The sequence below is a fragment of the Watersipora subatra genome, chromosome 10, assembly GCF_963576615.1.
Source record: "Watersipora subatra chromosome 10, tzWatSuba1.1, whole genome shotgun sequence".
Taxonomy (NCBI): domain Eukaryota; kingdom Metazoa; phylum Bryozoa; class Gymnolaemata; order Cheilostomatida; family Watersiporidae; genus Watersipora; species Watersipora subatra.
Window position 1 is genome coordinate 26,635,694 of NC_088717.1, and position 17,661 is coordinate 26,653,354.

The 17,661-nt window shown below is 36.5% G+C and overlaps 1 protein-coding gene across 2 annotated transcripts in view; it reads right to left on the bottom strand.

Moving 5' to 3' along the window:
* Positions 1 to 1,174: 1,174 nt before the first annotated feature.
* The window catches only part of LOC137406020 (cholesterol 7-desaturase nvd-like), a 28,337-nt gene continuing 11,850 nt past the window's right edge, over positions 1,175 to 17,661 (bottom strand). Inside the window, exons 1-8 of one of the 2 annotated variants that reach the window (XM_068092531.1) lie at positions 13,792 to 13,878; positions 11,028 to 11,247; positions 8,717 to 8,905; positions 7,578 to 7,756; positions 5,876 to 5,942; positions 3,687 to 3,868; positions 2,659 to 2,832; positions 1,175 to 2,063 (exon numbers count right to left, since the gene is read on the bottom strand). In XM_068092531.1, the coding sequence (XP_067948632.1) occupies positions 1,896 to 2,063; positions 2,659 to 2,832; positions 3,687 to 3,868; positions 5,876 to 5,942; positions 7,578 to 7,756; positions 8,717 to 8,905; positions 11,028 to 11,214 (1,146 nt within the window). In that variant the 5' untranslated portion in view covers positions 11,215 to 11,247; positions 13,792 to 13,878 and the 3' untranslated portion in view covers positions 1,175 to 1,895. Of the gene's footprint in view, positions 2,064 to 2,658; positions 2,833 to 3,686; positions 3,869 to 5,875; positions 5,943 to 7,577; positions 7,757 to 8,716; positions 8,906 to 11,027; positions 11,248 to 13,791; positions 13,879 to 17,661 lie in introns of those variants that run through there. The other variant, XM_068092530.1, reaches the window with a different exon arrangement.

Consider the following 17,661-nt stretch of genomic DNA (forward strand, 5'->3'; position numbering starts at 1 on the left):
TAAATGTAACCTTTGGCCCAAAACTAGTCGTTCATTTCCCACTGTAAATGTAAACCGTTTTTATATGCATGTAATTCGAAGTATCAAGACAGTATTAAACAAAGAACTACTATTAGCATGAAACAGTTATTAATTATTTCTATGGTGCTGCTTTCAAAGTGTTCAAACAAAACAAAAAGCTTTGGAATTGGACAATGAGAGAGCTATTTTTAATGATATAAACGACTCATTATTAATACGATTTTGTGGGCACTTTTATGCTGATCAATTGATATTACGGACTTGTAAAAATCAAATAATGTCAAAGTGCTGATCAAATGGAGATGGGGTTCAATTAGAGAGTAGCGATCATTTTTCAACCCTTATCGCAGGGTGGTGGTCAATTGGAGGTGGCAATCAACTAGAGGTGGCGTTCAATTAGAGGTTTTACGGTATGTTGATTTACTGTAAAGCAGCATTGAAGAGTGCCATATGGTAACTAGGTGAAAGCTTTCAAAATATAACTAAACAATGATGATTTGTAAGGAGAGAGAGCCAAACCAAGCACCCATTTTACAGCTGCGCAACTCCTTGCAGTTTTATCAATAATTGAATCAACTGTTTGTAAAGTAAATACTGCATCTGTGAACAATAACTTTTTCAATTAAACCTGAGATTTGGTTTTGCTTCGCTGCACAAAATTGAATACTAAAAAAGCCATTTATTTCTACCTAACCGACTTTAGCAGTTTCTTACAACAATAGCTTCTTTATCTGGTTGCGCAAAATTGAACATGAATAAAGCCATTTATTTCCAACTAACCGACTTTAGCCATTTCTCACTACAATAGCTTCTTTATAATATCATTAGTACCAGCAAAAGTATACATATATTTGTTATTGGCAATGAGGTAGGGTCCTGGCATTGAGCCAGGGTACTGCAGGAAAGTTGTTCGTAAAGCCTGGTTCAGAAGCCTTTGCAGCATTTCTGTTGCCACATAACAGCCAGACTTAAGTTACCAAGGGTAAGAAGGATTGACAAAAACAATGTTGCAAGGAGATGAAGATTAACTGTACTGATTGTAGATCCAGTATCTAATCTGTATATTACTCAAACCTAATGCATTTCAAACCAAATATGATGTACCCGCCTCCTAAAGAGGACATCGACAATGGTAGGAGACTGCATTGTTACATTCATTTTATTTTTAGAATATGTTCATATATTGGAAATTGCTTCAGAAAGCAAGATTCTCAAAATTTGTATTCCTACCAGTTTATACATATGCTAAGTGACAGAAATTGATATGTAACTGTATTAAGAAAACAAACACTTATCAAGCAGAGACAAATAGTTAAAGCAAACGTCTTTGAAATGCTACAGAATCGTCAAAAGTTAGCGAATGAAAAGTCTCATTCTCTTGATGAAAATAGTATTAGCAGACCTGCTGATATATGAGCAGCAGTCTGTCAGCGAGGCAATGCATATGCGATACTAACATACTGTAAATGCGCTACTTGGACAAGCCATGATCTTAGCAGGTGTATCTGCGAGTGCCCACCTTGCTAATGAAATCTGGACTGTCCTTGCCTTGTACTTACTGTATACAATCAATCCGCTCGCTCGTAAAATGCTGCAGCCATAAAAGCAAAACTAGCTGGCATCTGATATGTAATAAGCATCATTTATAATAAGTGTATAAATAAAATTTGCCGACCTTATTGAAACCTATCATTACATGTAAATGTGTGCACATCTCCAAAACAGGATATTATATTGAAAATGTTCAAAATTGAGTATAACTATCCGTTCAAGTCAAACTTAAACGAATCCGCAACATATTCAAGTGATTTAAGAAAGAGCTTAGGAAGATGGGAAATAGTTCACTATCTCACAAGGATCCTGATCTAGCGCGATCACCAAGTTAAATCAATCTTATGTTGGTAAGTTCTGTTGCGAGAATTTTCCGAGTAAAATTGAGCATACCACCTCCGAAATCTGACAATCAATTCGTCTGTACCAGCTAAATGGTTCATCCTCTTGCTGTACAACTTATTATTCCAAATACAGATGTCTCTCTCCACCTGCAACATACATGGTTACCAGTCAACAGTACCTGACTGATACTAACCACTAGTCAACAGCACCTGACCGATACTAACAACTAGTCAACAGCACCTGACTGATAGTAACCACTAGTCAACAGTACCTGACTGATACCAACCATTAGTCAACAGTACCTGACTGATACTAACTACTAGTCAACAGTACCTGACTGATACCAATCACTAGTCAACAGTGCCTGACTGATATTAATCACTAGTCAACAGTACCTGACTGATACCAACCATTAGTCAACAGTACCTGACTGATACCAACCACTAGTCAACAGTACCTGACTGATACTAACTACTAGTCAACAGTATCTGACTGATACCAACCACTAGTCAACAGTACCTGACTGATACTAACTACTAGTCAACAATATCTGACTGATACCAACCACTAGTCAACAGTACCTGACTGATACCAATCACTAGTCAACAATACTTGACTGATACTAACCACTAGTCAGCAGTACCTGACTGATACCAACTATTCATCAACAGTACTCGACTGATACCTCTTATAAAGTCGTATCCGCTGCGCTGTTTTCAATCTGTATATATGAGTACTCACCATGCATGCCTCTGTTCTTAATATCAGTAGAGCCCACAGTTTGCTTCTTATGCCACTAGGTCCAAGAGTCAGATGCACCAATCTTGTCTTGAATGGCTCAATAGGTACAGCGAATTGTAAGAGCAGGCCTGGTTTTGAACCATTTATTCTGAGATGAACAATCCCTGGTCCGATCTACAATCATTATAAACTATTTCTTATGCGGTAAAGTTGCTCCACAGATAAATGAGGCATTAAAAAATTGCAAGACTAGGCTATTGCCTATCAAGTGTCTCAATGTTTTATTTTAGTATTCTATATTATTTCTGACTAATTGTAAATCTACATCATGTTCCAGCGTATATTATTGCCATGAATTACCTTTCTTTGCATCATTTTACTTTGCTCACGTTAAATGTTTATTTTATCAACTTATTTCAGTTTACATGATATGAACAAATTTTATACAATCTTTTAAACAATTATTTGGAAAATATTATCGCTGGCTGCTTTAACAATCTTCCACCTAATATCCGTTTTCACAACAGAGAAAGCTATTTTAAACCCTATTTGTCAAACTATTTATTTGATATCAGTGGCTAACTGTTGCTTTTTTTCTTTTTTATTTTATGATCTTGCATGCCATAATTTAAAAGACATTTTTGTTTAAAATAAAGTCATTGCCAATAAATATATATATAAATATATTTATCCATATATTACTTTATTGACGATGACTTCATTTCAAACAGAAATGTCTTCCAAATTATGCCATACAAGAATAATAGAATAAAAAACAAAAAAGGCAATAGGGAGCCGATAGTATCAAATAAATGGTTTGACAAATAGGGTTTAAAATATCTTTCTCTGTTGTGAAAACGGATATTAGGTGGTGGATTGTTAAAGCAGCTGGCAATGATGTTTTCAAAATAATTGTCAGAGGTTTTATAAAATCTACATCATATCGTATCATGTAAGAATTATCATGGCTGACACATCAAATTTGAAAAACTAGACAGTTTGCTCAGCTAAAAAAGAGTTGTCTGTACCTGCTCAAAAGCTGCAGGGAGTTTTGTGCATGGTAATCTATATCCACAAAAGTATAAATCATGGCAAAGTGTCCCCTTTGCTAAATACCAGTCCTCTTTGCTAGCCATCCAGCTCGCATCCCCAAATATGTGTTGAACTTTTTTATCTTTGTTGTCTTTGTTGATGTCTCGGATGTCTGAACCTGTAAGTGAAGCGGAGAAGGAAGGTCAAGTTTATGCTAGATGCAAATTCAGTGTTTTAATAATAGTTTGAAGGAGCCTTTATAATAATTTTATCTTTGAGCTATGAAATAGATCAAAATTGATCTATCAAATTAATTTAGTGTTTTTCAAATAGTATTCTACTCGTACGCTGTCAGCCGCTTGAGAGATCATGTGCACTAAGTATCCTCACAACTATTCCATAATGCAGTGTGATGGTTAAGGGTTGACTTGCAACAAAATTCACATTACAGTTATTTGATATCAAAAGATTAACCATGTCTTACTTTGCGTTGTAGGTGCAAAACATGTGGAAATGTGATTAAAAGCTCTTAAAAGCTCAAAAACGAACAGAAAATCGCAGCCCCACGAGACCGCCGTAGTTTGGATTCCCTTTCCAAAATGGCTCAAATGTGATGTAGTTGTGAGAGATGGTTTCTGTTTACACCTTCATGCAATCTTATTCGTTGAAATATTTTTACAAATATACTTCACGCATTCAATAAAACTATGTCTATTGTTCTTACGCGTCAGTTTTATCGTCATCGTAATGCTGTCACTTTTAGCAGTGATATCTTATAACTTACCGTAAAAATTCATTAAACATTTTAACCTTACCTCGAAGGAGTACATATTTTTGTCTGACAATCATGATGAGCCTGTTGATCATCTGTGATAATCGAAAAGTGCTGCAAAAACTATTTTCGAAGTATTGGGTTACATGATCAGATTACGACTTGCCAATTAGACTAGGCCGAAACAAAACTGTAAAGTAGCGAGCATCTATTTTTGATACGGGGTCTTCGGTAAAACCTGAAGTGTTTGTCATAAACTAGTACTACGATAAGTTTTATATTGAGCTTTGTATTGGCCTTTCAATTCATGTAAGAATATGCGTGACAAGACAATAACCAAAATTCGTGGTTACGTCATCGAAATAAAGAGATTCTAATCTACGGCGGCTTTTCGTTTTTGAGCTTTTAAGAGCTTGTAATCACATTTCCACATACTTGGCAATTACAACACAACAGAGTAAGACATGGTGAATCTTTTGATACCAAATAACTGTAATGTGAATTTTGTTGCAAGTCAACCTTTAACGGGTGTATTTGGTAGTGCACAATGCTACTGGGCCATATATTCAAGTTAAAATCCTGTGCACGACATTTCATTTTATAACATTTGAACAAGGCTATGGATGGACACAGTTCTTATTTTAAAAATGAATTTTTACATGTTTATCTTTTGAGAGTTGTCATTTCTGAATAGTGAAACAAAATTCTCGAGTCCTATAATTTGTTCAACTGCATTTTAGAAAGCTAGTTTGGTGTAGACGACCATTGTCAGCCTAGTAGCAAGATTTGTTGTGAAAAACTCACTTACTGATAGGTCAGAATACACAACCACTTTACACGACAAGTCATCACAAAGCAATAAAATATCCTAGTCATATTCTTTTGAAGCGCTAATAGGTTTCTGGAAAAATTTCATAAGGAATTATTTCATGTCGATGTGTGTAATACCGGCTGGACAAAGTCATAATTCAACAAAAGATAAAGCCACTAGATTTGCTGCCTCGGTAGATATAAACATACATGTCAGGTAAGTTTTTAATAGCATCAATCAACTGAAGTATAGATCATAAAGATTATGTGCTAAAAAACTATAACATTGGAGCATAAAACTGGTAAAAATAAGCAAAATTAATTGAATAAACTAATTATTGCACAATTAAATGCCGAAGCTTTCGCTGCAATACCACTAGGTTCCAACATGGTGAGATTTCAAGAAAGCCTTGAAAAGTTTTTACTCATATGACAACTATTTGTAGTCTGACTTGTTGTATGTAACTTACAATGATGGAGTTGTAAGCCTCTTACTTAATCTATATAAATTACCATGATGGAGTTGTCAGCCTCTTACTTAATCTACATATATAACTTACCATGATGGGGTGGTCTGCCTCTTACTTAATGTATATAACTTACCATGATGGAGACTAGCATTATGAACTGGAAGGAAGTGTGCTATATCTGCTCCATTTTCTGGTATTTCCTGCAAAAGGTAAACTGGCAGATATAATTCATCAACGGATAAGTATATAAAACTTAATTGTATATTCGTTTACAACTCCTTGCATCATCAGCCTTTGTTTATTTTTGCTTATACCACAGTTTCTTTCTACACTCATTCATATTTTCAAATTTGTTGCTTTCATCCACTTATCATTATTTTCTTTAGCACTACATGTACTGGTAGTGTAGCAAATTTCGTTATGCTTTTAGGAAATGGAGGTTCAGTTACGTTGTAATAGATTGTTCAAAGAGTGCTGCAGACTACTGCAATTTCGAAGCTTGGAGAGGTTATTAATTTTCACTGCTGTTTATTGACACCGTGAAATCTAAAATAGTGTAATACATTGTGATTACATAATGCTTTAGATAGAATGGGGGTAAAAATACGTAATAATGAGTAATAAAAAGGTACACAACTGTTGACATAAAATATCGCTATAAAATCCATACCTTTAATTCTCTCTTTTCTTATAGGTTTAAATTGCAGCAACATTTAGAAAAGTAGGTAAAGTTGTAAATGAAGAATTTGTACCGACTGATATCCAGTGATATTTCAAACCTACTAACAGGCATTGACAGAGCGCGCCAAGGTGAGCGCGCTAATAAAATTTGACGGTGCAGACCGTACTCATTGGCTGACAGATCACGATACCACTCCCGCCAGCCAATCGCGCCCACGCAGCACAAGGGCTGTCAGCCGTGACCGCCAAACAGCCCGGCAACGAACAATGCCGCAAACTCAACACAGACAACCGGCCTCCAACAACACCAATTAGTGGTTGATCCCAGCCCATAGCTAATACGAACTTGCATAATTTATTGTATATTGCTAATCTACTAGTAACTAGAAAATAAGTGGAACAAGGGTGTTGCTGATTCAAAATTATACTATATTTATTACAGGTAGTCATACAGAGATGTGACAGTGGACTACATGTACTGGTAGTCATACAGAGATGTGACAGTGGACTACATGTACTGGTAGTCATACAGAGATGTAACAGTGGACTACATGTACTGGTAGTCATACAGAGATGTGGCAGTGGACTACATGTACTGGTAGTCATACAGAGATGTGACAGTGGACTACATGTACTGGTAGTCATACAGAGATGTAACAGTGGACTACATGTACTGGTAGTCATACAGAGATGTTACAGTTGACTACATGTACTGGTAGTCATACAGAGATGTGACAGTGGACTACATGTACTGGTAGTCATACAGAGATGTAACAGTGGACTACATGTACTGGTAGTCATACAGAGATGTTACAGTGGACTACATGTACTGGTAGTCATACAGAGATGTTACAGTGGACTACATGTACTGGTAGTCATACAGAGATGTGACAGTGAACTACATGTACTGGTAGTCATACAGAGATGTGGCAGTGGACTACATGTACTGGTAGTCATACAGAGATGTGACAGTGGACTACATGTACTGGTAGTCATACAGAGATGTGACAGTGAACTACATGTACTGGTAGTCATACAGAGATGTGGCAGTGGACTACATGTACTGGTAGTCATACAGAGATGTGACAGTGGACTACATGTACTGGTAGTCATACAGAGATGTGACAGTGGACTACGTGTACTGGTGGTCATACCGAGATGTGACAGTAGACTGTATGCTCAGATCTGCCATGGACTTTCCAACCAAGCTCAGTAATCTCTTCACACTCATTGGGAAGGTACTGCGGATCTCTATCCTCTGCATGGTACCACAGCATCACAACCTCATTCCTCTCCAGTACAGGCCAGCACTTTGTCTTTACAATGTCTGGTACTGCAAGCCGAGATTACTATGAGTATGTACATTATTGAATGGAGGGTACTGCAAGCAGAAGGCACTACGAGTATGTACATTATGAATGGAGGGTAGTGCAAGCAGAAGACACTACGAGTGTGTACGTTATGAATGGAGGGTAGTGGAAGCAGAAGACACTATGAGTATGTACATTATGAATGGAGGGTACTGCAAGCAGAAGGCACTACGAGTGTGTACATTATGAATGGAGAGTACTGCAAGCAGAAGGCACTACGAGTATGTACATTATGAATGGAGGGTAGTGCAAGCAGAAGGCACTACGAGTGTGTACATTATGAACGGAGGGTACTGCAAGCAGAAGGCACTACGAGTATGTACATTATGAATGGAGGGTACTTCAAGCAGAAGACACTACGAGTATGTACATTATGAATGGAGAGTACTGCAAGCAGAAGGCACTACGAGTGTGTACATTATGAATGGAGAGTACTGCAAGCAGAAGGCACTACGAGTGTGTACATTATGAATGGAGAGTACTGCAAGCAGAAAACACTACGAGTATGTACATTATAAACGGAGGGTACTGCAAGCAGAAGGCACTACGAGTATGTACATTATGAATGGAGGGTACTGCAAGCAGAAGGCACTACGAGTATGTACATTATGAATGGAGGGTACTGCAAGCAGAAGGCACTACGAGTATGTACATTATGAATGGAGGGTAGTGCAAGCAGAAGGCACTACGAGTATGTACATTATGAATGGAGAGTACTGCAAGCAGAAGGCACTATGAGTATGTACATTATGAATGGAGGGTACTGCAAGCAGAAGACACTATGAGTATGTACATTATGAATGGAGGGTACTGCAAGCAGAAGGCACTACGAGTGTGTACATTATGAATGGAGGGTACTGCAAGCCGACACGCACTCTGTGTGATCTACGAGCAGAGAAGTAATGGTTTGATTTGATACATACTCTTCTTCGCCCCGGGAATGTGAGAGCATTTTCCATCAATACCACTAAACTCCCACGCATGAAATGGACAGACTAAACAGCTTCCTTTCACTATTCCTCCTCGTGCCATATTTGCTCCAAGATGAGGACAAAATGCATCGACAGCATACACTTCTCCACTAGCGTCTCTAAAGACAGCGAGCTCCAGACCTACAATACAAACCATAATGAACAAACATTTGAATCCGTGTTATATAAAACCATGATGAGCAAGATGGATAGTTCCTTAAATTAGCTACTAAAACATCTTTAAAAAGCTGATTCCTAAAAATGTCGCCATAGGCTGACGCATGGGTGTGGCACAGAACTATAACCGTGACAGTTAAGCTTACAACCAGTCTTCTATTTGACACTTTCGTTTCTTGTGAGTTTAGCTGAATTAGGTTACTACTCAGCCGCTACCTCTGCCTATTCTGTTCTGAGCAAAATCACAGCAACCAACCAGCATGCAGACTCTTTTCGAAATTAACATTTCGAACTCTTGTTGAATGTACAAAGCAAAAAAGTTTTAATTTTTTAATTTCAATTGATTTGACATCTGAAATATTGGAAAATCAACGTACGACTTTAATTTGTATGAAAATATCTCTACACATGCTATCAGGGTGTAATAATCAGCTCTAACATTTCAAGTCCAATGGTATCCTCACTGCTGTTAACCCTTTCGCAGGTGAGTTTTTGAGCCTATATCAGCTCGCCACGGGTGAATTAATTTTTCAAAAAATGAAGATTTTGAAACTTTATTGAAATGATATTTTTTTGCTACACTATGGTTGTATGATAGGTTTGTATCATATAACAAGGCATAGTACAAACAGTTTTACACCCTTTGTGCCTATATGAGCTATTTAAACTACCCTTAAACATGTAAATTTTTAAGAAAATTGAAAAATTTGATTGTTTTTTGCGATAATGTTATATTGTTGTATCAAAAACATATTCTGTATTTATATTACAAATAAAGCATTTTACAAGATACCTCTGGTGGAACAAATACTGGCCCAATGCGACTGGTAAAATCATTGACATTGGGGCATTTGTCATTGGTAAGGTTTCTAATTACAGTCCAAACCACATCATTACTGATTGCATCTCTTCCACCATTCCTTGGCCCAACAACAAAAGCATGGTCATCACTAGACTCATCACTTATATCAAAGTCCATTAGATTCACATCAGAAAAATTTGAGTTACTGTCTGAGTCATCAACTATAGAATCTGCCAAAACAAACTGGGCCCTTCGAGTTGATCTAGCAGGTCGTTGGGAAGATGAAGTCATGATTATAAAATGTTTTTTGTGTTTTCAAAAGATCAATGATTGGATCTCACTAAGTAAAAAAGGCACAAACAAAGGGCATCGACAACGATCGTAAAGCAAAAATCATTTCGGGAAAAAAGGCTTAGTATCCTATCGAGTAAAAAAACATATCGATATTGATAACGATCGCCCAAAACGAGTTGAAATAAAAAGATACATGTCTAAAATGTAGTTATTCAAGTCCTCACATGTGTTCTTTTACTTTAAAAGTATTTAATTTGATAGAATAACGAACACAGACCAATAGCAAGTTCTTTTGTTCACATAAAAGCATAAAATTCGATTCGGGGAAAAGGCTTAGTATCTTACTGAATAAAAAAACATTGAATGACGTTTGATTACGATCGCCCCAAAACAAGTTGAAATGAAAAGATACATGGCTAAAATGTAGTTATTCAAGTCGCCGCATGTGTTTTTTCACTTTATAACGTATTTAAATGATTAGACAAATGAACACAGACCAGTAGTAAGTCTTAATACGTAGTGCGTATGATATGGACATTAATGTCGCACCACCCACTAGGATCGATATCGCAAAACGACATTAATGTCGCACCACCTGTAAAAGGGTTAAGGTATGACAATTATATAACTGGATATATACGAGATCATGTGTATAAGTCAAGTTTCCTTACTTATCATCTGCTATTATAACCAACTATGGTTAGTAAATCAAGTGTTATCTTCGCATGCCATCAAGGTGAGACAATCACCTATAATTTGTAAGGTTGGTGTTATTTTCTCATGTTAGCAACAGATGACAATTACTTATCTTGTGGCGCTAGCAAGATATGACAATTGGATATAACTTGCCATCCAAGGCTTGGGCTAGGCTAATAGATTCTTTCTTTTGTTAAAATAAGAAACACCAGAACTGTTTCCGAACAACGAGATCATGGATATCTAAGATGGCAACTCGTTCGAGCGATTGTTTTGCGATGCAGTTATGCTCACCGCAGGCTGTGACGTGTTTCACGTGCTCCTTGGCAAGGTCTGCGCTGGCTAACAGATAGAACCAGCCATTAGGTATGGCTGGAATGTCAGCTTCCATCATCTCACCATTCTTTTTTCTCACTCGGCCATAATGCTTGTTCTTCCGATGCTGGTTTAGGTGTGGAAAGTTGGGTACATATTCATGCATGGTGAAGAGCAAGCGGTAGAGCCAGCCAGATGCCTAAAAGAGTTAAATTAGTTGATAGTTTGAAAGAAAATAATTTGGTTTTGCAGAGTTGTCCTTTTCCCATGTGTATTATTACTGGATTGTTTCAGCATTTTCTATCAACAATTTTTGAAAGAGAAGACAAAACGACCCTTAAATGATTCTCTGTCTACTATAATAAGAACAGTGTCTACCTAAAACCACTTTCAGAATGTTACAAAAATGATTGCATTGAACAGGAACCAAATTCAGAGATTCTGTTTTGCAGTCAAGCATGCTATCAACTCCCCACTCAACCACAATTTGTAAATGAAATTCAGAAATAATTTGTGCATATAGGGTAGTTATTGCACATGAAGATTTTTTCAGGCGCACTGGACTCTCAGCGTACTAGTGTATGTAGTTCTCACATCTAAGTGTTAGAAGCAAAATGCCAACATTGAAAAAATGAATTTCAGTGTGTAGTAGAAAAATGCCCTGCGTTGCACGAGTAATAAAAAGAGTTTTTGTACACAATATTCACTTTCAATCAAAATACATGTAGGTATACAACATCTACTATTCTAACTTTTAAATAAAGATGTCTGTTTATTTCTGTGTACTGTGTTTATTTCTGTGTACTGTGTTTATTTACGTGTACTGTGTTTATTTACGTGTACTGTGTTTATTTACGTGTACTGTGTTTATTTACGTGTACTGTGTTTATTTATGTGTACTGTGTTTATTTACGTGTACTGTGTTTATTTACGTGTACTGTGTTTATTTACGTGTACTGTGTTTTTTTTACGTGTACTGTGTTTTATTTACGTGAACTGTGTTTATTTACGTGTACTGTGTTTATTTACGTGTACTGTGTTTATTTACGTGTACTGTGTTTATTTACGTGTACTGTGTTTATTTACGTGTACTGTGTTTATTTACGTGTACTGTGTTTATTTACGTGTACTGTGTTTATTTACGTGTACTGTGTTTATTTACGTGTACTGTGTTTATTTACGTGCACTGTGTTTATTTACGTGTACTGTGTTTATTTACGTGTACTGTGTTTATTTACAGGTACTGTGTTTATTTACGTGTACTGTATTTATTTCTGTGTACTGTGTTTATTTATGTGTAATTCATACTGTACCAGCCGCAGTGCCTACTACAGTTCTATACTGAATGCGATAGTCTTGTTGGCCATGCGGGTTTAAATAGCTTTTTGCATGTATGGGCACATATTTTCCTTTCAGTATCGCTTCAAGCATCATGCTAGCTAAAGTGTTAAGCTTGAAGTCATGAAAGACTGGCGGGTGTGATATGTGCACAATCTATTCCATAGTATAGCCCGTTGGACATCATAGTGAATTGGATAAATTGCCCTCCTGCAGAACTGGAAGTTCCAAGTTCAATCCAGTGCAAAGTAGATTTTTCATTCCTAAAACTTATCATTATAACTGGACACACGGACAAACAGACAAACATTGAGATTTATTTATGTTGTTGTTTTAGTGTATAATAAAATAATACCTCAAAGTTGAATAAGTGAATGATTTTTGATGAGTTTACGTTTTCTTGTTTGGCCTAAAATGTATCATAGTTAGGTCAGCACTATCTGTCAGAAGTCCCACATCAAATAGAAAAAGCGCAAAGTTGACAGACCAAGAGATAGGGAGACATTCTTGCTTATTCTAGGCGAAAAGAATTCCATAGTTCAAGACATTTGGAATTCCTATTTAGGGAGTAAAAAACTTATTAAACACTAATAATTGGTTAATCGCATTATGTGAGGTCTAATTGCTGTAAAACCTCTAATTGAACACCACGGCACTCTACTTTTCATCCTTATTATTTAGTGGAAGTCAAGTGAAAAAGGCGTCCAAATAGAGGCTGACGTTGTATTTCTCAATGGCCTCGTCAGAATTTTGTCGAAGCGAATGTTGCCTATATTTTGCCCTCTTCTTCCGATGAACCGATGTCAAATCTTTTGGATGCAACAAATCTGTTAACTTATCTCTAACTTATTAAAGATCTCTAAATAAAATATACATTGGGAAGAGAAACATCTCCACCAGTTGTTATCTATTGCTCGCAATTAATCTGCATAATCTATATTATAACTTGTGCCTTGCTTTGCACTTTGTTAGGGCTTTCAACTTTTTATTTATTCTACATGTAAATTTGAAGGCATGTCTTTATGTTAGACCGATATTTAACAATGTTGAATAAAAGCTCGTTGCACTCATATGTTTGCTACAGTTTGCAGCCAAAACTTGCCTTTTATGTGCAATAGAAAAGGAATCGGGAGCGTCGATCCATTGTAAGCTGTGTTAAGATAACCATAATGATGTTATTAAATATTATGCTATAAGTCTGGAAATTCATAAGTTATACAATGACAATCAATCAAATGCTACAAATACATATTCATGAACAAGTGGAATAGACGAACCATACTTATAATACATGCAGATACAAAAATTAACATTTTCAAAACAAAAATATTTGCATCGCTTGCTCGGATAGCTGCATTCTAATGGTTGATATCGATTTAATCAACGTCTTCTGGTTGACCAATACCTTCCACAATGTCTTCTGAACTGCTGAACTAAAAATATTAGCGTCCAAACAATTTTTTGTCTGAGTATAACATTTACACGTTGCATTTAGCACAAATGCAACGCATAAAAGTTTGCTCACTAAATGTAACCTTTGGCCCAAAACTAGCCGTTCTTTTCCCACTGTAAATGTAAACTGTTTTTACATGCATCGACATTGAAGTAGGAATGACCGCGTTAAACAAAGAACTCCTATTAGCACAAAATAGTTATTAATTATTTCTATGGTGCTGCTTTCAAACTTTTCAAAAAAACCGAACCGCCATAGAATTGGACAATGAGAGAGCTATTGTTTATTGATATAAATTATTCATTATTAATGCGATTTTGTGGGCACTTTTCTGCTGATCAATTGATATTACGAACTTATAAAAATCAAATAATGTCAAAGTGCTGGTCAAGTGACAGTGGCGCTCAATTAGAGAGGAACCTCTATTTTTCAACCCTTCTCTCAGGGTGGCTGTCAATTGGAGGTGGCAATCAAATAAAGGTGGCATTTAATTAGAGGTTTTATGTTGATGTTTTATGTTGAGGTTTTATGTATGTTGATATACTGTGAAACAGCAATGTAAGAAGAGAGAGCCAAACCAAGACCCCATTTTACAGTTACGCAGCAACTCCTTGCATAGTTTTATCAATAATTGAATCAACTGTTTGTAAAGTAAATACTGCATCTGTGAACAATAACTTTTTCAATTAAACCTGAGATTTGGTTTTGCCTCGCTGCACAAAATTGAATACTAAGAAAGCCATTTATTTCTACCTAACCGACTTTAGCAGTTTCTTACAACAATAGCTTCTTTATCTGGTTGCGCAAAATTGAACATGAATAAAGCCATTTATTTCCAACTAACCGACTTTAGCCATTTCTCACTACAATAGCTTCTTTATAATATCACTAGTACCAGCAAAAGTATACATATATTTGTTATTGGCACTGAGCTAGGGTCCCCTGCATTGAGTTAGGGTCCTGGCATTGAGTCAGGGTCCTGGCTCAATGCCAGGTCAACTTTCGTGAAGAGCCACAGGCAAAACCTTCCAGAAATCCGCTGTACAGGAGAAGGTCAGCATTTTCGAAACGGCATGGCGAGTGAGCATTTTTATGTATTATTAGCGATGCAGGTTCATGTGAACAGAAGCCTCCAAGTCTGGCAGCGGCGCAAGTGTTTTGCTGTGCAAGATTACCTCCATGGTCTCGCAGTTGATATGGGAACCAGGCTTAAAGCCTGGTTTATATGCAATTCACAGCACACGCAAAGGGCATAGTAGTGGCGTACAAAGTTCCTAGGAATCCTTGTGAACTCAGTGGTTGTGAAGTGTAGCAGGCTTTCTTTTCAATCTCATAAAAGACTTCATGACTTTCATGATATGACAAGTCTACAGCATAGCCAAGTACTACAGGGAAAATATTTCTACTTCTGGTGCTCAGAAGCTTCTTTTTTTGTTAACCAGATTTATGAAGAATACTACAGGCTCTGACCAGTGAGAACTTTTCAATCATGATTATGACTGGTTGAGTAAGGTGTAGCTGATGGCAAATTGCCAAGTTTAGTCAAATCTTTTCGCATGCCATCAATTGCTTTCAAATTTGACTTCATGAGTTAGAACCTTTTTATGTTGAAGCAGGTCCTATAAGGATGCCCTGTAATTTGTTTAGTTCCTAATACAGCCTGAAAACCACAAATTACTCATTTACCCCTTCACTGCCATCTATGTATAAATTTAGCTTTCAACCTACTGCCAGCCATTTACTGAAACATGTCGATTTGGCTGCATGATACGTTCATAATTTTTTTCAATTTAAAACTGTATTTAGAGCAATTTTGTTATATATTTTATGTAGCCAACATGTTAACAAAATTCAATGCAAAATATTCAATGTATCAATAGCCTACTGTGTGCATTGCTAAAGCTATGTGAAGCTATAACGTTCCTCTACAATGTTCCTTACTCTTACAAAACTATTACTTTCAAAGCTATCCAAGTCAGTGCTGTCACTTTTATTGTCCGAGTATTTAATTAAATCTGAATCTAAATAGGCTATAATGTCACCATTATAGGAGGTACACACTGAAGCCATATTACAGTTACAAAGTTTCATCAGTTTGATGGACAGAAAAAAAATGTTCGTTTTTGATTTGGAGTTTCCTGATCAAAGATTATAATTGCTTCACGAATATGGGTTAATTTTTCAGAAAATTATTCGGGCAACACTCGTAACGCCTTAGAAATACTTATGCTCGTTGGTTATGTTGACACGAATCACTAATACTCAGTTATTCCGCAACCACAGTGAATTTCGCATAAATTCGTTTACGGAAGTCGATCATAGAATTAGCATAAACTCGCAAACAGTAGTGAGAGAGTTAATAAATGTTATATGGCATGTAATACATGCATTATATAATAACATGTAAAATAAATGTAAAACAAACAAAGTTACATGTTAACAACTAAACTACTGTTATTCACTAGTGTTACATGCTACGAATTTTTTCGTATTTTTCATCTGCGTAGCATGTAACGGTTTCAAACGTCGAATCTTTAATTCTTGGAAGCGATTCAAACCTCCGATTCAAGGGGGTACTTTTGAAAACAACGTATTAACAACAAAGTACTGCGTATCATGTAAACATCAATATTCGTATTATTGCAGAAATCTTTGTGATCGGAGGTTGGATTTTCATCGTCTTCATTAGTGACGTCCTTACAGCATCCCTCCACAGCTCTGTGTTTAATGCACGTGTTTTAAAAATGTTATCTTCGAAATGAAAAAGATCAACTCCGAATTTGAAAGAAAAATTTCCTACTTGTTTTGACATTGACATTTGACCTTAGTCGCATTTTAATCTTGTTAGCCGCAATATAAAATATGTGCCTCGCTGTAGCTGAAAGCGCAACAGGCTAATATAGAAAACGCGGAGTTGTGACACAATTTCTTCGTAGCATGTAAAATCGTCAGCTAAGAACAATTGGGAGTTGTGGGACCACTCCTGCGTATCATGTAAATACGTCCTCCTCATTACTACGATCAAAACCACAATTTCGATGCTGAAAAATTCGTAGCATGTGATACTAATGATTGTTAAGGACACAAAAACAGAAATGTTAGACTTCAAAAGTTTATGTAATCAAAGATTTGTGGTATACCTTACTCTATCTTCCCCTAGGCGAAGTTTAACCAACTTTGCTTAGACATATTTTATGCTTTGTAAGGTTTTTCACATTTGATTCGTAATGTTCACTTTTCTTTTCGTATGCACATACGGAATAGCTGAGTTTCATGAAGCTTCAAATGTTGAACTTCAATTTTCAATATAACATTGTAAAATTCCTTCTAGGTCAAAGCGATCACAAGTAGAGAATAGATTGTGTGAGCTAGGCTGAAGGCTAGGACAAGATTAGCTCACTTTGGCAGCGCTGGTTTGCTTTGGCAGCTGAGTCATAGTGGCCATGCACTCAGAGGGTTCGCTCGAACTCAATGGGTAAGCAGAAACCACCATGACTCGTCGGCTGTCATGAAAGAGGAAGAGAGTATCTCACTCATCAAGCATCTATGCACAACGTTGTTTATCATGACACACTCATGAGGAAAAGGGATGTTTTTTGGCTAAGATGATGGGCAGTTATTTACTAATACTACGGAGATAGACCGTAGATTTACAGACTTGGTATTTGAATTACAATCCTATCCCAGAACACTGTTAACTTACGTTATCTTATGTATCTAAAGTTCTTAAATAGTATTTATTAAAGTTTCGATATAGCTTTCATCTCAACTAAAGATGTGCTTTAATTTAGATTCTAAACTAGGCTATTTTCTCAGGCTTCA